Source organism: Chlorocebus sabaeus, chromosome 25 (genome assembly GCF_047675955.1).
Source record: "Chlorocebus sabaeus isolate Y175 chromosome 25, mChlSab1.0.hap1, whole genome shotgun sequence".
NCBI lineage: Eukaryota > Metazoa > Chordata > Mammalia > Primates > Cercopithecidae > Chlorocebus > Chlorocebus sabaeus.
This window is the reverse complement of record NC_132928.1, coordinates 16,477,391-16,500,537: the sequence shown is the minus strand read 5'-3', so window position 1 is coordinate 16,500,537 and position 23,147 is coordinate 16,477,391. Positions and strand designations below refer to the sequence as shown.

At 39.6% G+C, this 23,147-nt stretch overlaps 1 protein-coding gene across 17 annotated transcripts in view; it reads left to right on the top strand.

The window, feature by feature from the left end:
• Window positions 1-489: 489 nt before the first annotated feature.
• The window catches only part of RPS6KC1 (ribosomal protein S6 kinase C1), a 217,618-nt gene continuing 194,960 nt past the window's right edge, over window positions 490-23,147 (top strand). For 3 of the 17 annotated variants that reach the window (XM_073011522.1, XM_007988476.3, XM_037985568.2), the window contains exons 1-3: window positions 490-759; window positions 19,842-19,877; window positions 22,026-22,142. Coding sequence is in view for 8 of the 17 variants with exons in the window: in XM_073011515.1 (XP_072867616.1) it covers window positions 655-759; window positions 19,842-19,877 (141 nt within the window). In the remaining 9 variants the exon portion in view is untranslated. Of the gene's footprint in view, window positions 760-7,174; window positions 7,308-19,451; window positions 19,531-19,841; window positions 19,878-22,025; window positions 22,143-23,147 lie in introns of those variants that run through there. The other 14 variants (XM_073011515.1, XM_007988471.3, XM_007988469.3 and 11 more) reach the window with 9 other exon arrangements.

The window sequence follows — 23,147 nt, the reverse complement described above, 5'->3', positions numbered from 1 at the left end:
TACTGGCTTGGGAGCTTTTTGGGTTGGGAGCTTGCTGTGTAGATGTGTTACAGAAAGGCGCTCAAGGGAAGGAAATTCGTCTTAGAAGTAAGGAATATGTCTCAGAGAATGAGATGTTGCTGTGGGTATTTAAAATGATAGACCGTGAATAGGTAAGGAAAGAAGGTGCTAGGCTATGGTATCTCTCCATCCCTTCACCACTCCACGTAAGTTTGTACAACGGCGGGGCGGAGGCAGGGAGGACCACACTCTCCCGGTGTGGCGTGGCTGTACCAACTCTCACAAAATCTAGAAGGTGACGGAGCTAGCGTACAAGAAGTCATCTTTAGTGGAGAGGCCTGAGATCTCCTCAGTGACGGGGATGGCAGCGTGACCCCTTAATCTTCAACTACAGGCCAGTCCCAGTTGTCCCAAAGGGGTTAGAATCTAAGGGGGTAGTCTCCCCTCCCCCTAGAAGCGGGAGACGGCCTGGCCCGGAAGCTTCTTTGCTGACCCGGAAGCAGAACTGTGCCGCTGAGGCGCCGCCGTGGAGCCGCCTTGGAGCCACCGCCCCCTCGCCGCTTCGCCGCTGCGTTGGGGAACCTGGACCGCGGCGGCGCCGGGTTGCCCTGATGATCCCGGGCGGGCGGTGGCGGCGGCAGAGGCGGCGGGAGGATGACCTCTTACCGGGAGCGGAGTGCCGATCTGGCCCGTTTCTACACTGTTACCGAGCCCCAGCGACACCCGAGGGGCTACACAGTATATAAGGTCACCGCCCGGGTGAGTGCGGGTGTCGGGCTGGGATAGGAGTTTGGATTGGGTCCTGAGGATCTGGGGTGGGGACCCTGGTGTGAGGGTACCTGACTCTGGCTCAGAGCCGAGGGTGGGACTGGGTGCTGCGCCTACTGGCGGTACTTGCGTGTCGGAGGTTGGGATTTCTGGAGTAGTGGCTGAGTGTGGTATGCCCAGGGCTTCACGGTAGTAGGTCGTGGTAGAGTCTTCTTTCTGGGGGTGGGGTAGTCAGTGGTTGATGGTTTTAAATTGATGACTCAGTTCCCATCCCGTTTGGACTTTCTCTTCTGAGTTCGCAATTTGCAGAAGTGGTTTTGCTTGCTCCAGGAAGATAATGCAGACCTAGAAGTGTTAATTTATGTGTTCTTTGGCTTATGTAATATAAGTTGTTTTTTCTCTTGACCTTTATCAGGTTTGCTGTGAGGAAGACAGACTCTTGGGACAGATGTCAGTGTTAGGCCACCAACCTAGGAGCTGTGGATCCGAGCTTTGTCAAACCCTTAACTTTTTCACGTTTTTCAGTAGGAGACGTGAAAAAGATCTGCTGAGGGTGGCTTGTGTGAGCTACCATGAGGTCACATTTTAAAGTTGGGAGGGTCCTTTACATCAACTAACTGGTCCAATTTTTAGTAACCACTTTATGTTTCATTGCTCATTTTAATGATGAGGAAACAGATTAAAGGAAGTTTAGTAACTTACCAAACTTTACATTGCAAGGCAGTAGCAGATCTGCCTGGGATCTGGAACCAGTTTTGCCTGACTCCAAGTTATATAAAATGTTAAGAATTAACTTTATCATTATCAATTTTTAAAGAGGAGAGGTACAGATTAAGTACTAATAGTTCAATATACATTTGGAGGATGTAAAGTAGGCCTTCAGAAGAATCTTTTTTTTTTTTTTGAGACAGAGTTTTGTTCTTGTTGCCCAGGCTGGAGTGCAGTGGCTTGACCTTGGCTCACTACAACCTCTGCTTCCTGGGTTCAAATGATTCTCCTGCCTCAGCCTCCCGAGTCTCTGGGATTACAGGCATGTGCCACCATGCCCGGCTAATTTTTTGTATTTTTAGTAGAGACCCCGTTTCTCCATTTTGCTCGGGCTGATCTCGAACTCCTGACCTCAGGTCATCTGCCCGCCTTGGCCTCCCAAAGTTTTCATGCCTGTGGCGTGAGCCGCCGCTCCCAGCCTGAGAAGAATCTTAAAGGTTAAATAGATTTAGATCAGTTTGGGGCATGGGAGTGGCACGTGGTGTATGGAAATGGTGCACAGTTCAGATAAATGTGAGGAGGAGGTATGGATGAACATGTTTGTATAAGGATAATGAGAAGATCCGACCTGCTGTTGCCAATTGCTGTGAGGAGAATAGAGGGAAGTTCGTTGCTCCCTGTTTGCACAGGCTGTTATATGGGTGGAATGTTAGTTTCAGGTTGTGTAAGAAATTTTGTGAGATTGAGGGGCCCTTATTATACCACTCTTGAAACCTTTCTAGTCATTGGACCCGTTGAAATTCCAGACTTAGTTTCCTAACACATAGTGTATGAAATCAGAACAGTTTTCAATATATGTAATGTTTCTCTCACAGTATCCTACTTATCCCTTAATTTAACAAGAAAGTTATATTGTATTTAGTTGCATGTCTATGTCTCTTAGTGGATTTAGAGCAGTTCTCTATCATTGACATTTGTTTCTGCTTATATCGAATAATAGATAAAAGAAGATGCATGTGCATGGCACACAGTGCCTGAAAAACATTGTTGAATGTTTTCCTCTTCATTGTACGCAGCATACCCAATAAATGTTTAGATCCACGCACTAAATACTGTGAGGGACGTAAGGCTGATTAAAGCATGGATCTTCCTTTCAAGGATACACATAGTAGAAGAGAGTTTAGTATACTTAAAGAAATGTGATAAAACACTGGAAGTTCCAGCAGACACTACAGAAAAGGGCTGTGGGAAGACAGATTGCTTCTGGATCAAGGGATTGGGGAATATGTACCAATCAAGATAGTTGAAAGGGGGGAAGAATCTAGAAAAGGAGAGGGTGTGAAAGGTAGACAGTTGAAGGGGCAGAGTCCATAAAGACCTGGAGGTGTGAATGTGTGTGGAACTTGAATTGGAAGCACTGAGTATAATTATTTGTATTGTTACTTTACAAAAGGAAAGGTTAACCAAATGCAGATTTTTTTCCCCCAAGGTGTAGTCTCGCTCTCTTGCCCAGGCTGGAGTGTAGTGGCATGATCTCGGCTTACTGTAACCCCGCCTCTTGGGTTCAAACGATTCTCCTGTCTCAGCCACTCAAGTAGCTGGGGTTACAGGCGCCCGCCACCATACCCGGCTAATTTTTCTATATTTTGTAGAGACGAGGTTTCGCCATGTGGGCCAGTCCGGTCTCGAACTCCTGACCTCGGGTGATCTACCCGCCCCAGCCTCCCAAAGTGCTGGGATGACAGGTGTGAGCCACTGCACCAGCCAAATTCAGATCTTAAATATCTGAAGCTGTGACCTATTTACTGAACTAAGTTTTGACAATATAAACTAGAAGATAAAGTAGCACATTGCCTTAGAACTAACCAAATTTATATATATGCGTATTACATATTGCTGTGGTTATTTGAACTTGAAAATTGCACACACTGCCTTTTTTCTTCCTGTATATGTTTATGTCTTCATTTATTGCTTATGTTACCGATTTTGTTTTTAAAATGTAACGTCTGAGAGTCAACATGGAGGCATACTTTCAAAATAACTGTGCTTAGTATTATAAAATATTTCTTGAGAGTTAAGGAGAAAAACACGTTTTTTCAGGATAATTAACTAGGTAAATAGTGCTCTCCTGAGAGAACTTCATGAGATAAAAATTAAGAATGACTTCTGTATATTTTCTACTACTGGTTTGCTTCTAGCTTCAAGGAACAATTTTCTATATTTTTAATCCTTGCAGGGTTATTTCTGTAGGAGTAGAGTTTTAATCATTGGAAGTACCAGTGTTAAATTTTGGATAGCAAAAGAGCTTTTTCATCTTCTTAAATCTCCTGTGTGCTTTTTTGCAGTTCTCTGAAACCTGGCAAGCTTATATGATTTTGAGGCCAGTTACAAACATACTAACAGATTCCACAGTTAAACTCTGTGTTATTTTTTAATTTTTATCTAGAATAAGTACCTCTATTCAGAATTGGAAAGTTCTTTCGTAAGTTCCCTTTGATTCTTTAGTTGAAGGAGACACAAGTGTACGAGAACCATCAGCAGTGTTTTCAGTTATTTCATGCTAAGTGTACAAAATTCTCATATTGTAGTATAGATTTCTCAGCATCAGTAGGTGAATGGCAGTTCTTGCCTGTATTCATTCCGTGAGCATAAAAAGTATGTTTTTATTTTCAAAAGACAGTGCTGCAGTATAACTTATTTTGTTTACATTGAGTCATAATTTACATACAGTAAAATTCACCCATTTTAAGTGTCCAATTTGATGAGTTTTGACAAATGTATACAGTTGTGTAACTACCCCGTGTTCATCACTGCACAAGTTCCCTCGTGTTCCTTTACAGTCAGTCACTCCCCCTCATCCCATATCTCTAGGCAACCACTGGTTTGCTTTCTGTCATTGTAGATTGGGTTGCGTTTTCTAGAATTTTGTATACAAGGAATCATACAGTATGCACTTTTTTTTTTTGGTCTGGCTTCTTCCACCTCAGTATGATTATTTGTGATTTATTCATGTTTTGTGTTTCATTCCCTTTTATTGCTGACTCATATTCCATTGTGTGGTTATACTACATTTTATCTGTTCACCTGTTGATGGATATTTGGGTTGTTTCCAGTTTTTGGATATTATGAATACAGCTATTATGAACATTCATGTACAAGTCTTTGTATGGACATACGGTTTTATTTCTCATGATACCACGTGGCTTTGTTTATGTAGCTTTATACTAAGTTTTGAAATCAGGTACTCTAAGTACTCTAACTTTCTTTCTCAAAATTGTTTTGGCTATTCTCAATTGTTTGCATTTGTGTATAAAATTTAGAATCAGCTTGTCTGGTTTCTCCGAAAATACCTGTCCAGATTTTTGATTGGGATTATATTGAGAATGTAGATCAATTTCAGAAGAATTGATAACAGTATTGTCTCTGAGCCATGAACATATATATCTCCCCTTTTATTTAGCTCTTCAGTATGAGCAGTGCTTTGTAATTCTCAGAATACAGTCTTGCACATATTTTTTTTTGTTTATTGATCTTTTTCAGGGATGGAGGTTTCACTGTATTGCCCAGGCTCGAGTGCAGTGACGCAATCATAGCTTACTGCTGGTGGAACTCTTGGGCTCGAGTGTTATTCCGTCCTCATTCTGCCACCTGGGATTGTGGTCACAAAACTACCTCATTGGCTTTGCACATATTTAAAGTAGTTTGAGTTTATTTTGAAACCAGGAGAATGTATAAATCCTCATTTTATTATACATAGCTAGTGTTTGTTGAGTAATAACAGTAGACACTTACATGACGCTTACTGAGTCAAGCAGTTTATATTAAATTAAGACGTTTGTCACAGGGGCCCAATGAGTAGGTGCCATTATCATTTCCACATTTTCAATGAGGAAGTTGAGGCACAGAGACATTTAGTAACTTGTCCAGCAGGTGGTACAGTCTACATTTGAACCCAGGTAGACTGGTCCCAATCACAGTGCTTTTAATCCTAATGCAATGCTGCTGAATACCTGTATTATAAAACACTTTTCATTAGGTGCTGTGAGTGTGCATATGGGGACACCTATGTGTCCCCACAAGGGCATTACTATAGTTTGGCAAAAGTGATGGATACACATGAATAATAAGTGACTGTGATGATGTGAACAAAGGGGAGTAAGGGAATTAATGGGAAGTACTGAGCTTCACTTAAGTCTGAAAAATTACCATTTCCAAAGCTTCAAATCAAAACACTATTTATATTGCTTGGAGGGAACCTGTCCTCAATTCCTGACCATGTTCTTGAGTAGCCTGCTTGTGCCTGGGAAAGGAATTATTTGTAGTTTCCAAATTAGTCTAGAACACTACGTTCTTCCATATCTCTCTGTTAGATGCCATTTTCTCTGTCTGGAATACTCTTTCCTTTTGTCTTGGCAATCTCTGCTCATCTCACCTCAGGTGTCAGCTATACCCTGTATTCCGGAAGCTTTTTTTTTTTTTTTTTTTTTTTTTAGGCGTTGGTCTCTGTATGTCTTGTATCTCCTCCATTATCATAATGTACTTGTTTGACACCTCTTCTGATGGCAGACTCTATTCTTTTTTGAGAGTCTCACTCTGTCGCCCAGGCTGGAGTGTAGTGGAATGATCATGGCTCACTCTAGCCTTGACTTCACAGGCTCAAGCCATCCTCCCATCTCAGCCTCTCTAGTAGCTGGAACTACAGGTATATGCACCCCTGCCTGACTAATTTTTGTAGTTTTTTAAGAGACAGGGTTTCACCATGTTGCCCAGACAGATCTTGAACTCTTGAGCTCAAGCGATCCAGCCACCTCGGCCTCCCAAAGTGCTTGGATTACAGGCCTGATCCACCATGCCTGGCTGACTCTGTCTTTTTAACTGTGTATTCTTGGTGCCTAGCACAGAGCCTGGACTATAGTAGGGATTTGAGGGTAGGCTGGAAGGAGGCAGCATTTTGCTTTTCAAGTGTTGATTTTTAAATTAACATACAATAAAATTGACTTACTCTGTTGTATAATTCTTTGAATCTTAACACGAGTTTAAATTCATTTATCTACCACCATAATCAAGAAACAGAAGTTTCATCATCATGCTCCTTCATGCTATCTCTTTTTCATACCCTTCCCCCTACCCCTTATACCCTGGCAAGCAGTCATCTATCTCTACAACTATACTTTTGTCTTTTTGAGAATGTCATATAAATAGAATCATACAGTATTTAGCCTTTTGAGACTGATAATTTGCCTATTTTTTTCTTTGGGTTTGTTTTCTTACTCTTGAGTTTTGAGAGTTCTTTATATTCTGGGTATCTTTTCTGGGGGGTCAGATATGACATTTGCAAATGTTTTCTTCTGATCTAGAGCATATCTTTTCATTCTTTTAAGTATCTTTTTTTCCCTTTGAGACAGAGTCTCCCTCTGTTGTCCAGGCTGGAGTGCAGCGGCATGATCATGGCTCAGTGTAGCCTTAACCTTCTGAGCTTAAGCAGTCCTCCCACCTCTCGGTCTCCTGAGTGGCTGGGACTACAGGCATGTGCCATTGTGCCCGGCTAATTTTTGTATTTTTTTAAATAGAGACCCAGTTTTACCATGTTGCCCAGGCTGGTCTCAAATTCCTGGTCTCAAGCAATCTGCCTGCCTTGGCCTTCCAAAGTGCTGGGATTACAGATGTACACCTGGCCTTTTTTTTTTTTTTTTTCCAGAGATGGGGTCTCGCTGTGTTGCCAAGGCTGGAATGCAGTGACTATTTGCAGGTGTGATCATAGTGTGCAACAGCCTCGACCTCCTAGGCTCAAGCGATACCCACCTGAGCCTTTCAAGTAGCTACGACTACAGGTATGCCACTGCACCTAGACAGTATCTTTTGCAAAGCACAATTTGTAATTTTGGTGAAGTTCAGTTTATCAATTCTTTCTTTTGTGAACCATGCTTTTAGTGTCATACCTAAAATCTCTGCCCAACCTGAGGTTACAAATATTTTTCCCAGTGTTTTCTTCTAGATAACTTATTGCTTTGCATTTTATATTTTGCTCTATGACCCATTTTGAGTTTTTTTTTTTTTTTTTGTATGAGGTGTAAGGTTTGGGTAAAGGTTCTGTTTTTGCCTCTGGTTGTCCCGTTGCAACAAAACACCATTTGTTCAAGAGACTAACCTTTCTTCATTGAATTGCCTTTACTCCTTTGCCAAAAGTCAATTGACTATATATACATGTGTAAAGCTGTTTCTGGATTCTCTTATTTTGTTCCATACCATACTATCTTAATTATTATAGCTTTATACTAAATCTGAAAATTAGACAATATTGTTTCTCCAATTTTATTCTTTTTCAGAATTATTTTGACTACTCTAGTTCCTTCGCTTTTTCATACATATTTTAGAATCAGTTTATCTATAGCTACAAAAAATCCTTTTGGGATTTGATTAGGAATGCATTAAATCTGTAGATCACTTTAGGGAAAAATGGACATCTTTTCTATGTTGAATCTTCAAATCTATGAACACAGTATGTCTTGCAATTTATTTGTGTTCTTTGATCTCTATCAGCATTTTGTAGTTTTGAGCAAATTGATTCTCTATATGTTTTGTTAGATTTATTCCTCACTATTTCGTATTTTTGTAGCTATATAGTATTTTTAAAAATTTTGGTTTTGAGCTTTTCTTTTCTAGTATATAGAAATTTGGTTCATTTTTGTGTTGCCCTTATATCATGTTGACCTTTCAAACTGACTTACTATTTCTAAGACTTTTTAGTAGAATTCTTGTTTTTTTCCTGCATAGACAATCTGTGTTGTCTGCCAAAAGGCATAGTTTTATTTATTCTTTCCAATGTGTATGTCTTTTATTTCTTTTCCTTGCTTTATTACACTGGCTAGGTACTTCTAGTCTGCAGTCTTGAATAGGAGTGGTGAGAGTAGACTTCCTTGCCTTGTTCCTGATATTAGGAGGAAAGCATTCAGTCTTTTATCCTCTAGTATAATTTTCACAGTAGAGTTTTCGTATATGGGAGGTTGCGTGTTTTATTTATTTTTATATATATTTTTTGAGACAGAGTCTCACTCTGTCATCCAGGCTGGAATGCAGTGGTGCTATCTCAGCTCACTGCAGCCTCCGCCTTCTGGGTTCAAGTGATTCTCCTGCCTCAGCCTCCCAAGTAGCTGGGATTACAGGCATGTGCCACCACACCTGGCTATTTTTTTTGTATTTTTGGTAGAGACAGGGTTTTGCCGTGTTGGCCAGGCTGGTCTCGAACTCCTGGTCTCAGGTGATCCGCCCACCTCAGCCTCCCAAAGTGCTGGGATTACGGGCGTGGGCCACTGCGCCCAGCCTGCGTGTTTTAATTTTTAGTTTTGTTAGCTTTTAAATTTTAAAGTAATATATAGTCATACACATTTCAAGCAATAATTTAAGTCACTTTAAAGCAAAAAAAAGAACCTATTGAATTTTAAATCCTTAACCTGTTAGGATTATTAACAAATGTCTGGTATTAAAGCAGTGGGAATTGTTAGATTTCAGTTGTTAAATCAGTAGCTTCTTGAAGATTTCTTGAATAAATACTTAGTTTTGGCTTAATCTGGAGATATTTTCAACAAACAAAATAATCATAAGGATACGGAGGGCAATTAGTTTGTTGTAAAATATATTTATGCTTAAAATTTTTCAAAACTGGCTCTCAAGGTGTCTTGTGTTTTCTAGAGTTTAGTTTTATTCTACTGTTCCTTTGTTTTTGACTTGTAATATTGTTTAGTAGAAAACTATCTAATATACCAAAAATTTCAGTAAATGGAACTTAAAAAATGTAAATCATTCCGATTTCATCTTGTTTGTTGACAACTTGATCTCAGATATTAAGATTTTATGTTAAACTGCAAACTTTCTTTTAACATTAAGGATTTTGATTTTCCTTGAACCTTGGTTGGAAAATAGTTTGGAATATTGCTATAACTGGTAAAACTTGAGGTGAGAAAAATAACTTTAGCAAACATTATTGAGTATCTAGAGATAATTTGCAGTTTTAGCTTCTTTATTCTCCCTGAGATTTTGGGATTTTAATAATATAGAAAGCCACAACTCCTTACCATCTTTGGCGGTTTGGACTTTTATAACAAGATACTGTAGACTAGATGGCTTCAACAATAGACGTTTATTTCCCACTGTTCTGAAGGCTGAAGGCTGGGAAGTCCAAGACCAAGATGCCAGCAGATTTCTTCCTGATTTGCATACAGCTGCCTTCTTGCCATATGGTCTCATGGCTGAGAGAGATCATTGTCTTTTTCTTGTAAGGGCAGTAATCCCATCATGAAGGTCCCACCCTCATGACCTGATTACCTCTGGAAGGCCTCACATCCAAATCCATCACCTTGGGGATTAGAGTTTCAACATGAAATTCAATATGAATTTTAGGGGGAACACAAACATTCAGTCTGTAGTACTTTTGACATAATGCTTTCATGAAAACTTGTTAGAAAGGTGAATGTCTAAAATTTGTCCCATGGACTTACGTATCTTATATGGGAGTTCTGGCACTCCAGAGAACTAAAAATTATAAAATGTCTCATTATGGTTTGTGCAGGTGTTGCCTCTTGGGTCCAGACTGCCTGGCTGGTAGGTAATAACCAGCCCAAATATTCTTGCCAACCAGTGCCACCTGTGGCTCTGCAGGGAAACGCGGGAGAGAGGAACTGAGATGCAGGTGGTCGTGAAAGGGAGGTTGAGTTTGGTAAGGTAGCAATTGCCTATGTGAGTTGGGTGCTTTGACCTACTTTTCCTGCAAGACTTGTTTTTTGTTTTTAAATGTATAAAGTACAGTTTAAATATGTCAGTATATTTACATGAAAGTAGAGATTTTATAAAAGTTAATGTCTGCAAATCAGGGCTGCTTGCATTATATTGATGAATGTGCCACTTGGTGTACCTAATCACCACAAGGAGAAATACTCAGAACAGTGTAGCCTTCCATTTCTGCGTATCGTACTATTCCTGTCCCACATTCAGAGATTGATATCTTTGGAAAATGAAGAGTGGACATGTTTTCCATGTTTGATTATTTGTACCTTGACACTTAGTGTAATTACTAAGTATTACTTTTGTCCTTTATTTTCTTAGCTCTGCTACCCTAAACTAGCAGCTGAACAGTGATAGTGAAGTAGCCCTCAGAAGACTTGATTACAATACTTTGCTCATGAAAGTAGCTTCTTAAATTTTATATTTAACTTCTTATCAATATTGGTTTCTAAAGGGGCTTGTTTTATCTTTTTTTTTTCCTAGGAAATATTATAAGATTGAATAATTTTTGTAGTTTTGTTTTCTAGTACAGGTTGAGAATCCCTATTCCGAAAGTTTGAAATCCAAACTGCTCCAAAATCTGAAACTTTTTGAGTGTCAAAATGATGCTACAAGTGTAAAATTTCACACTTGACATCATGTGATAGGTTGTAGTCATGCAAACAATTATTAAAAATACTGTATAAAATTACTTTTGGGCTATGTATATAAAGGTATATATGAAACAAATAAATTTTGTGTTTAGCCTTGGGTCATATCCCCAATATATTTCATGTATGTGCAAATATTCCAAAATAAAAAAAAAAGTCCCTAATCTGAAACAATTCTTGTCTCATGCATTTTGGAAAAAGGATATTCCACCTGTAGCTATTATTTGTTAATCTTAACAAAGAATACAGCTTTTTGTATATGTCTGAGTTAACAGAGTGATTTCTAATCATCATTATGGTGATGGTGGTAATCAGATAAGAGAGTGCTTTTGAATCTTTTTTTTTTTTTTTTTGGACGGAGTCTCGTTCTGTTGCCAGGCTGGAGTACAGCGGCGTGATCTCGGCTTACTGCAACCTCCGCCTCCCGGGTTCAAGTCATTCTCCTGCCTCAGCCTCCCCAGCAGCTGGGACTACAGGCACGCCCCACCACACCCAGCTAATTTTTGTATTTTTAGTAGAGACAGGGTTTCACCGTGTTGGCCAGGATTGTCTCGATCTCTTGACCTTGTGATCCGCCAGCCTCGGCCTCCCAAGGTGCTGGGATTACAGGTGAGCCACCGCACCTGGCCAAGACAGTGCTTTTGACCTGACTTTTAAGGAAACCTGGAGATATTTATTAAGAAGTAGATAGAATAAGTTAGCATACTGGAAACGATTTCAGAGACCCAGTGACAATGTGACCTGTTGATTGTTATGGAACTGACTTAGGCCAAGCCTCAAAGTCTTATCTTTGTTTTCAGAATAGGCAAGGGGGCTGACTTTGGGTCTTTTATTTTACTTTGGTTTAGTACTGAGCTGGCAGAAAAAGCAGTTCGTGGGCAGTGCCAACACCATTATTAAGACCCCATTCATTTTAGTTCCAAGCCCCTTGTTTTTTTTTCTGCTTTTCCAAAGTGGTTCTTCAATTTCTGTATTTTAGTTGACTTAGAAGACACAGGGTTTACCTAACTGTAATGCCTATAGGCATTTTGTCAGAGATATTTTGTCAGGAATATTACCTGAATACTTGGAATTTTAATCTTGAGGAGAGCCAATTGACTTATGTTCTAGAGAGAGCACTTTGGAGTCATGGAGTTGTGAGATCTGGTCCTGCCTGTTATTTGATTGAGTCTGTTTATCTAGGTCTTTGGTTATTTCATCTTACCAAGCATGGTTGTTGTGATTATTGAATAAAGTAGAATATTTAATTTCTTAGCACAATAAGAGATAGTTACTTTTGCTGTGAGACATTGTTTTTCTAAATTCATAATTTGCTGTTCACGAACATAGGCAGATGGACTACAAAAATTGTGGTAGTATTTCTCTAGTGCTTCAAATTTTAGTAGGTGTTGTACTAAATAAATAATGAGGATGATAATAATAATAAATAACATAAAAATAAAAAGTTTATTGGCTAGATGTCTTTGAGAAATACTATGTATCTTCCTTTTGGGGATTTACTAGGCATATTAGTGTATTAAAGGTTTGAAGAATTATTCTGTAAACAACATTCCCTTCTTAAACAGAGGTAAACTGAATTGATTATTAAGCCCTTCCTGTGAGATCACTGATTTTAAAGAATACTGGTATTCCATGTAACATGGTTTGTGAAGCACTGCTGTTGGGTAATACTTTTTAAAAATTTTTTGTATTTTTAGTAGAGGGTAAAGTAATACTTTTTAAGATGACTTGGTGATAAATTTCTAAAAAGCAAGAAGCTTTTCAAGATACATAGTACTAACTGAGTCAGTGGCAGTTAATGCTTGCAGTGGAAATTTGTGAACTTTATTTTTATTTATTTTTTTTGAGACGGAGTTTTACTCTGTCACCCAGGCTGGAGTGCAATGGCGCGATCTTGGCTTTCTGCAACCTCCGCCTCTCTGGTTTGAACAGTTCTAGTACCTCAGCCTCCGGAGTAGTTGGGATTACGGGTGCATGCCACTGCACCCGGCTCATTTTTGTATTTTTGGTAGAGGCGGGGTTTCACCTTGTTGGCCTGGCTAGTCTTGAACTTGTGACCTCAGGTCATCCACCTGCCTTGGCCTCCCAGAATGTTGGGATTATAGGCGTGAGCCACTGGGCCTGGCCAAATTTGTGAACTTTTTTTTTTTTGAGATAGAGTTTCGCCCTTATTGCCCAGGTTGGAGTGCAATGGCGCGATCTCGGCTCACTGCAACCTCCACCTTCCGGGTTCAAGCGATTCTCCTGCCTCAGTCTCCCTAGTAGCTGGGATTATAGACGGATGCCACAACGCCTAGCTAATTTTTGTATTTTTAGTAGAGATGGGATTTCACCATGTTGGTCAGGCTGGTCTCAAACTCCTGACCTCAGGTGATCCTCCCACCTTGGCCTCCCAAAGTGCTGAGATTACAGGCACCAGCCACTGCACCTGGCCTTTGTGAACTTTTCTTTTTTTGAGATGGAGTCTCGCTCTTTTGCCCAGGCTGGAGTGCAGTGGTGTGATCTCAGCTCACTGCAAGCTCTGCCTCCCGGGTTCATGCCATTCTCCTGCCTCAGCCTCGCGAGTAGCTGGGACTACAGGCACCTGCCACCACGCCTGGCTAATTTTTTGTATTTTTAGTAGAGACGGGGTTTCACTATGTTAGCCAGGATGGTCTCGATCTCCTGACCTTCCGATCTGCCCGCCTTGGCCTCCCAAAGTGCTGGGATTACAGGCATGAGCCACCGTGCCCAGTCTTTTTTTTTTTTTTTTTTTGAGACAGAGTCTTGCTCTGTTGCCCAGGCTGGAGTACAGTGGCGTGATCTCGGCTTGCTGCAATTCTCCTGGGTTCAAGCAATTCTCCTGCCTCAGCCTCCCGAGTAGCTGGGATTACAGACACCTGCCACCGTGCCTGGCTAAGTTTTGTATTTTTAGTAGAGATGGGATTTCACCATTTTGGCCAGGCTGGTCTTGAACTCCTGACCTCGTGATCCACCCACCTCAGCCTCCCAAAGTGCTGGGATTACAGGCTTGAGCCACCACGCCCGGCCCTTTGTGAACTTTTTTTTTTTTTTTTTTGAGACGGAGTCTCGCTCTGTTGCCCAGTCTGGAGTGCAGTGGCCAGATCTCAGCTCACTGCAAGCTCCGTCTCCCAGGTTCACGCCATTCTCCTGCCTCACCCTCCCAAGTAGCTGGGACTACAGGCACCCGCCACCTCGCCCGGCTAGTTTTTTTTTTTTTTTTTGTATTTTTAGTAGAGACGGGGTTTCACCGTGTTAGCCAGGATGGTCTCGATCTCCTGACCTCGTGATCCGCCCGTCTCGGCCTCCCAAAGTGCTGGGATTACAGGCTTGAGCCACCGCGCCCGGCCCCTTTGTGAACTTTTAATGAAAACAATCACTGTTTTAAATTCCAACTTTTGTGGAATTTATTGGTTGAACTTTATGACGAACTCTCTTGAAATTTTTCCAGAGAAAAATTACTGAGTGCTAGCTCAGTTTTATTCATTGTCAGTATGGTTATATTCTTCCCTCTGATTTCTGATTGATATTCTTATTTTTCATTAACTTTTCAGTTGTGGAAGATAATTACACAGAAAGAATTATTACTCATGGATGTTTGCACTCAATTCACATCATCCTAACCATTTTGTGGTTTTGGTTTCCGTTTTGGGGGACACATTTGTAAAGTATTTAAATGAGATGACACATTTGGGAATACTGAATCCCTAATAGTGGGGTACTAAGTGGTTGAAGTTGATAATGTATTTGGGAAGTGATTGTATTTTTATAACGCAGTCGCATAAGAATCAGAACTAGTATATTCTCCATTGTGCCGCAGTACCTGGCAGCAGAGTAGGCACTAATATGTGTTGAATGAATAGGTGAAATAAACAAAAACCTAATGGTGATGGAATTTTATGGAAATAAGTAAACTTCATTGTTGCTGAAAATACCACAGATAAGTAGAGGGAGGCAGTGTAATATAGTGGAAAGAGCACTAGACCAGGAGTCAGACAGTCGAGGATCTCATTCTAATGTTGAAGGTGAATAGCCATGTGACTTTAGACAGGACTCTGAACCACCTTGTTTTCTTTATCTGTAAAAGGGGAAGTCATAATAACTACTCCTGCCTAACTCATAGGTTGTTGAGAAAATGAAGTGATTCATTAATATAAAATTCTTTGCAAATGTAAATGTACAAAGTCAAGTTTTCCATATGCCTAGCACAGTGCCTTGAATAGTATTAGCACAAATATAGACTGTTAATAATAAAAAGGAGGCTGAAATACAAGAGTTTAAAGCTGATTCTTGGAGTGCTCACAGAATACTAGGGGGCAGAAGGATGAAGAATAACCTGCAAAAGAGAAGCAAAAGCACCAGAGAGGAAAGAGGAGAATCAGGGAAGTATAACCCTGTACTTTTAAGACACAATTTTCACTAAGCTTTAGGCTTGTCAGGTAATACCTGAGTAGCTTTTGCTTTGCTTTTCCAAACCCTGTCTAAATTTCCTCCTCCTTTGTGAAGTATTTGGTGGACACAGAGTAGTTCCTTTTGTAAGCCTAAAATTAAAGACCTTCACTTAGATAGTTATACTTCAACTTCGATTTTCTGTATATTGCTTAATAATCATGAGTTACTTTTGTTACCGAAACACAGGGGTTCCATCTAAGTCCTGCTGCTTGTCACACAGAAAGCAATCTCTGAGGCAATGAGTATTGCTAAGGAAGCCAGCTTTAATCAGGTGCTGCAGCCAAGGAGATGTTCAGATCCATTTCCTTGACTGACTAAAATTAGGAGTGTATATAGCAGGGAGGAAATGTGATTATGTATGGGAAAACAGGAACTACGGAGGGTTAAGGAAGCCATCATGACGGATGAGAGGTCTGGCATCTTATTGTTTGGATGCAGTGATCTGGTGAATTTCAGTTCATTTGATACTGTAAAAGGAAAATAAATCTTGGGGCCCCCAAATCACTAAGCTAAAGGTAAAAGTCAAGTTGAGAACTGCTTAGGGCCAACCTGCCTCCCATTTTCTTCAAATTCACCCCTCAGCTCACTGAGATAACTATTAATACATACCAGATTGCCTCATTTGGAGAGACTAATCAGAGACTCAAAAGAATACAGCCATTTGTCTTTTATCTACCTGCGACCTGAAAGCTCCCTCCCTGCGTCGAGTTGTCCCACCTTCACCTTGAGTTGTCCCACCTTTCTGGACTGAACCAGTGTGTGTCTTACACATATTTATTCATGTCTTATGTCTCCCTAAAATGTATAAAATCAAGCTGTGCCCCTACCACCTTGGGCACATGTTGTCAGGATCTCCTGAGGCTGTGTTACGGGCGCAGATCCTCAACCTTGGCAAAATAAACTTTCTAAATTAACTAAGACCTGTCTCAGATTTTCGGGGTTCACAATATTAATACTTTTTGAGAAGCCTGAAGGTACCTTTCCTGAAGGTAACTCTGATAAAACAAATGTTAAGTTTCAAGCTTTATTACCAGAAGGGTCAGTTTCCATGTTTATCCAAAAAAACCTGTCCGTGGGACTGTTGGGTCAGTTTCACTTTTATTATCAAGAAGATTATTAAAAGTCTTACATCACTAAACCATGACTGGTTGACTGCTTTTGGGATGCCACTTTGCTCTGCAGAGGGAAGATGCAGTGTCATGGGAAGGATCTAGGATGAAGTGTTTCCCAATCCGTTGCTTAGCACACTACTGTTACCTGAGGTATGGAAATACATTTGGGAAATACACCCTCCTCCGCTCCGCACTTCCCTCCCACCCCACCACCGTGTACCACTAGATTGTGAACTCTAGGAAGAAAGGGACTTGCTCACCGATGTAATCCAGCACATAGATGTATGTAAACCACTAAGAGGACAGCTGAGAAATAATAATCAAATTTGTTATTTCTGATAAGATGGTTTTAATATTATGGCTGTTGTTAGGGGATGGCTAATGTGTTTTTGTTTGTGCGGTACACATGTATTTGATTTCCAGGACTGGCTTATCTGAAGAACACCCGAAATGTGATACTTCTGATATGTACACCAAACTAAGAAATAAGTTCTTCCATCTCAAAAAGATGATTTGCTTCTATTAAGGAAGATTATTTAAAATAGTTAAGATACCTTAATATATTTATAAATTCAGGAAGTGTATTAAATTGAGAAAAACATAAATTGTGAAATTTTAAGTACATTTGAATAGATCTTGCTGTGAATGATCATGTGTTATTTTTGGTGGGTGGATTATTAGTGGATTGGTTATCCATGGCTTTTCTTCTCAATACATTTCATAAAAATGTAAGAAACGGCGGGGCACAGTGACTCACGCCTATAATCCCAGCACTTTGGGAGGCTGAAGCAGGTGGATCATGAGGACAGGAGATCGAGACCATCCTGGCCAACATGGTGAAACCCTGTCTCTACTAAAAATACAAAAATTACCTGGGCGTGGTGGCACATACCTGTAGTCCTAGCTACTTGGGAGGCTGAGGCAGGAGAATCTCTTGAACACGGGAGGCGGAGGCTGCAGTGAGCTGAGATCGCACCACTGCACTCCAGCTTGGGCGACAGAGTGAGACTCTGTCTCAAAAAAAAAAAAAAAAAAGAAAGAAATGCTTATAAGAAGCAAAATTAGTCATACTGTGTGAAATACTATACTTTTGGAAAGATGTGTATGAGGGGACAGGCTGGTATTTGAAAGTAATAGTTAAAATCAAATATTTGAATAATGTGTAGTTGTTAGTTACCTTTTGTAGTCTCTAATACTAAATCTGTCTTGTCTAATTTGGTAGCCAATAACCACATGTAGCTATTTTGATTTAAATTTAAATTAAGGCCTGCAGTGGCTCACACCTATAATCCTAGCACTGTGGGAGGCTGAGGTGGGAGGATTGCTTGAGCCCAGGAGTTTGAAACCAGCCTGGGCAACATAGGGAGACCCCCATCTCTACCAAAAAAAAAAAAATGTGTGTGTGTGTGTGTGTGTATGCCGACTGTGGTGTTGTGTGCCTGTAGTTCCAGCTACACAAGAGGCTGAGGTGGGAGGATCAGTTGAGTCCAGGAGTTTGAGGCTGCAGTGAGCTGTGATCCTGCCATGGCACTGTAGCCTGGGTGAGAGAGTGAGACCCTGTCTCTTTAAAAAAAAGTTTTTTTTTGAAGTAATTTAAATGAAATAAAATTAATGTAGTTTCTCAAAGTAGCCATATTTCATGGGCTCAGTAGCCACACACATGTGGCTAATGGTGGCGGTGTTGAGCTCTGCAAATAGAGAACATTTTTTTTCCATTTTCACAGGAAGTTCTATTGCATAGCACTGTTGTATAAATTAATGAAAATTGCTACAAGATTTCACCAACTTTATATATTCTGAAAGTTGGAGAATAGAGTGCAAGATACTTGTTCTCCGGAATTCTTAGGTGGGACCTTTTACAATGGTTAACCTGTCTGGTAGGGGACAGAGGAAACTTTTAAATTATAGAGTTCTTGCTATGTTCTTATTTGTTGTTCACAACAGCCAGGCCAGGCAGTTAGTATTATCTCCATTTCATAGATGAGATCAAACCTATAAGTGGAGGAACTGTAATTTGAACCAAAGTTTGTCTGAGTGTAAATTCTCCATTTTTTGTTCTTGTTTTGGACTTTAGGGGTGGTACTGAATGGATTCTAATCCCTAGTTCGTGGTGTGTTGTCATTGGCTATCAAAGACCCTTTTCTTCCTCATACTCATAGGCAACCATTTTAATGCATGTTTGATTTATCTTTTTTTAATTTTTTTTTTAAAGTGAAAGCAAGTTTATTAAGAAAGTAAGGGAGTAAAGAATGGCTACTCCATAGGCAGAACAGCCGATTTATCTTTTTGTTTTGTGGAAAAAATCTTTTTACCTGGTGTTAGACTTTTTGGCCTTTGTAATCAGAGAAGTCTGAAAGAATCTCCTGTTTTCCTCTTTGCTTAGGGAGTATTGATAGAAGGATTATTTGTCCCTGAATATTTGTAAATAATTTATATTACTTTTGTTTTCTTCATCATTAGGCAGCCAGTAATTACTTCTCATACTTCTCACATGGTGCGTCTGAGTATTGTAGCTGCTTTATTTTAATTGAAATTTTTATTGTGCTAATTGTAGATTCGTATACAGTTGTAAGAAATAATGTAGAGAGATTCCTTGTACACTTTGCCCAAGCGCAGCTGCTTTTTATGCTTCTAATTTGTACGTAGGCTTGCTGGGAAGGGGAGATGTAAATAAGCTTGTTAGAATTATGTTAATTAAGAGTAAAGGCCAGACACTTTTTCTTAAGAATATAGTGAATATATGAACTTTAGCATGTGGACTTACTTTTAGCTGCTTTTTTGCTTAATTTTTAGTATTGTTAAAATAACATTTTTAGCCAAATTAAATTTAAAGAGTTTAATTGAGCAAAGAATGATTCACAAATTGGTCAGTCTCCTCAGTCAGTGTAGGTCCAGAGAGACTCCAGCACAGCCACGTGGTGGAAAATTTATGGACAGAAAAAGGAAAGTGATGTACAGAAACCGAAACTGAAACAGCTGCATTGATTCCAACTAAACATTTGCCTTATTTGAACACCGAACAGTTGGCTCCCTTCGGCCAAAACTTGGTGATTGGCACCAGAGTAGGTTACTGTCTTTTTACACGTCTATTTACATATCTGTTTCTCTGTTCATTAGGTACAGAGAAACTTTTAGGCCAAACTTAAAATATGTAGCCTAAGGGAGGTAACTTTAGGTTAAACCTGATTTCACAGTATGTATTTCAGATAGTGAAGTTATTATATAGCTGAGTTTTGGATAAATGATACAGTTTTTTTTTTTTTTTTAAAGTAAATTGAATTTTTCATACAAATACTATTGCAGGTTAATTATACAAATATGAAATCTTAAATTTTGATAATGATTAGAGATTTCTATGTATGTTTTGTTTTAGGTTGTTTCTCGAAGAAATCCAGAGGATGTCCAGGAGGTAACATTTATATGCAGATTTTATTTTATGTATTTGATAAAAATTTAACTAAATGCTCGCCTGAATCATTTATACATCAATCTCTTTTTTTCTGAGACGGAGTTTTGCTCTTGTTGCTCAGGCTGGAGTGCAGTGGCACGATCTCGGCTCACTGCAACCTCCACCTCCCAGGTTCAAGTGATTCTCCTGCCTCAGCCTCCTGAGTAGCTGGGATTACAGGCATCTGCCACCACGCCCAGCTATTTTTGTATTTTTAGTAGAGACGGGGTTTCACCATGTTGGCCAGGTTGTTCTCGAACTCCTGACCTCAGATGATCCACCCGCTTGGCCTCCCAAAGTGCTGGGGTTACAAATGTGAGCCACTGTGCCCGGCCTGTACATCAGTCTTTATATGTTTGCGTGAAGATTGTCTTCAGTTCACAAAACAGTAGCTGAAGTGTCCTATTTGAGACCTACTAAAGTGTTAAGCTTTAGTAGGTGTTAAGTTGTATAAATAAGAATTTAATGAATTATGGTGCTGTTTACTAAGTGATAATTGTTCTGGTAACTGGTGTTTACAAGATGTCAGTATCACTCATGGGTCCCTATTTACCCATTTCAAGATCATAATGCCTGTGTAATAAAAAGTATTTGGTAACTAATACTTATTTTAAGGATTCTAACAGTAAATTATGGGTCTCCAACTACTTTCACTTTTATGTTGAATTGACATGTTGACATCTTGGAAAACTGCTTTAGGCATAGATGTTTCTTTTTTTAAAACTTTTTAAGTTAGTACTTTTGCAGATTCTTCTATGCATTTTTTCCTTCTATAGTGATACCAACCTGTTATGTTTTGCTTAAATTTGTGGGATTCTCTATTTGTATTTACTTTGCACTTGTTGTACATCTTTAGGAATCCTTACCGAGGAACTTGCTGCATTGAATGTTTCTTGATTTACTTTCATTTTAGTCCCTGCTCATTTTCACTAAGACTAGAAGGAAATATATTGGAATTTTTTCCCCTTCCCTAATGTGTTTAAAACAGATACTTTAAGTTTACAGTGCTGATTCTGCAACAGTGTTTTTTTTTTTTTTCCACAATTAAATATGAATGTCTTTGGGTGGTAGGTTCTTTCTGTTTAGCCACAGGTCTCACTACTCTACAGAAAATACCTGGCTTGATTCATACGTTTAAGGTGACTGGTACTGGTTGGTATGAGTGTATGGCCCCAGGTTTAGATAATATTTAATGTTTTTTTTTTGTTTTTCTTTTCTTTTTTTTTTTTTGAGATGGAGTCTCGCTGTGTCGCCCAGGCTGGAGTGCAGTGGCACGATCACTGCAAGCTTCACCTCCTGGGTTCACACCGTTCTCCTGCATCAGCCTCCCAAGTAGCTGGGACTACAGGCACCCGCCATCACGCCTGGCTAATTTTTTGTATTTTTAGTAGAGACAGGGTTTACACCGTGTTAGCCAGGATGGTCTTGATCTCCTGACCTCGTGATCTACCCACCTTGGCCTCCCAAAGTGCTGGCGTTACAGGTGTGAGCCACCGCGCCCGGCCGATAATATTTACATTTTATACGTTATCATTTCTGGCTATGTCTGATTTCATAGTTGTTTTTGTCCTATGATTTAAAACAGATATATTTTTATACAAAAATTAGCTGGGCATGGTGGCAGGTGCCTGTAATCCCAGCTACTTGGGAGGCTGAGGCAGGAGAATTGCTTGAACCTGGGAGGCAAAGGTTGCAGTGAGCTGAGATCGCACCTCTGCACTCCAGCCTGAGCGACAGAGCGAGACTCTGTCTCAAAAAAATAAAAAATAAAAAAATAAAAAAATAAATAAAATATAAAAGATTTAATACGATTTTCCTGAATTTTCCTGATGGGTTTTAAGACAATTCCTTCTCCATCAGGAAACAGGAAGAATATTGTAATATTGTTATTTTGAAAGAAATATATATATATATATATATATATGTAGCAGTGAAAGTAGTTTGCACTGTTGATTAAAGTACTTTTCTGTCTTGTATCAGTTGGTGAGTGTGAACTATTCTTTAGATTTCTAGTTTACAACTCTTAAAATTGAAAATGGGTGTATTTCCTTTGAATGCATTGTCTGATTGCTGTGCTGTAGTTTGTAGCTTGATGTTCCCATTTTCCAGGGAGAATCCTGAACCAACCTATCCATGAACATACTCTCTGCCATTTTCTTAGTCCTTTTTTCGGGAAAACTCTTTTATAATAACAACTGTTGGTGAACCTTTCATCAGAAAACTCTTGTAAGTGTCTTTTAGTTAGACAATTGCATGGTTCTTTGTTAGAAGTGGTATAAATTTTTAAAAGTCTTCTATTTAGTTGACTTCTGAAAATATAGAATGATCTTGAAATTATAACAGCACTTTTTTTAGTTTCCCATTTAGTGTATTTAAACATTGGAATTCTCATTTGGGAGAGGAATTCACCATGTGGAGTTTGTTTTTCACTTCCTTTCACTTTCCCTCTCCATTAACTTGTTCGTGTGTTACTGCTTTAGACTATAGTAAGGCTTCACAACGGCTAGTGAGGACTAGATGTACTGATAGTTCAACCAAATGTAGGGCTAGTAATACACTAGCCTTTTAAAATGGGAGAAATTTTGTTGTTTTTCTTTTATCTATACCTTGGCACATGCCACCACATATCAGTGTTTTCTTCCTAAGAATGCTGAACAATCTGTGGCCTCTCATTCAGTAGATTGTGTAGAACATGAATAGACAGCAGAAAAGTGAAGAAGAGATGGTTTTGCTCCCCCTCACCCTTTTTTAAACAAATTAATCTACACCTGTTTCTTTCTACAGGTAGGGTATTTCACTGGTGAAATTTGGGGAAGGAAAAGAACTGAAATAGGACTTTCTATGTATTATGTCAGAAATCTCTAACTTTTAAATCCTTTTTAAAAAAATAGTTTTATTATTTATTTATTATTTTTATTTATTTATTTCTTGAGATGGAGGTCTCACTCTGTCACCCAGGCTGGAGTGCAGTGGCGTGATCTCGGCTCACTGCGACCTCTGCCTCCCAGGCTCAAGTGATTCTCCTACCTCAGCCTCCTGAATAGCTGGGACTACAGGCACCCGCCACCATGCCTGGCTGATTTTTGTATTTTTAGTAGAGACGGGGTTTTACCATGTTGGCCAGGCTGGTCTCAAACTGCTGACCTCAGGTGATCTCGGCCTCCCAAAATGCTGTGATTACAAGCGTGAGAAAAAATCATTTTAGAAAATAAGTACACACTCATATATCAG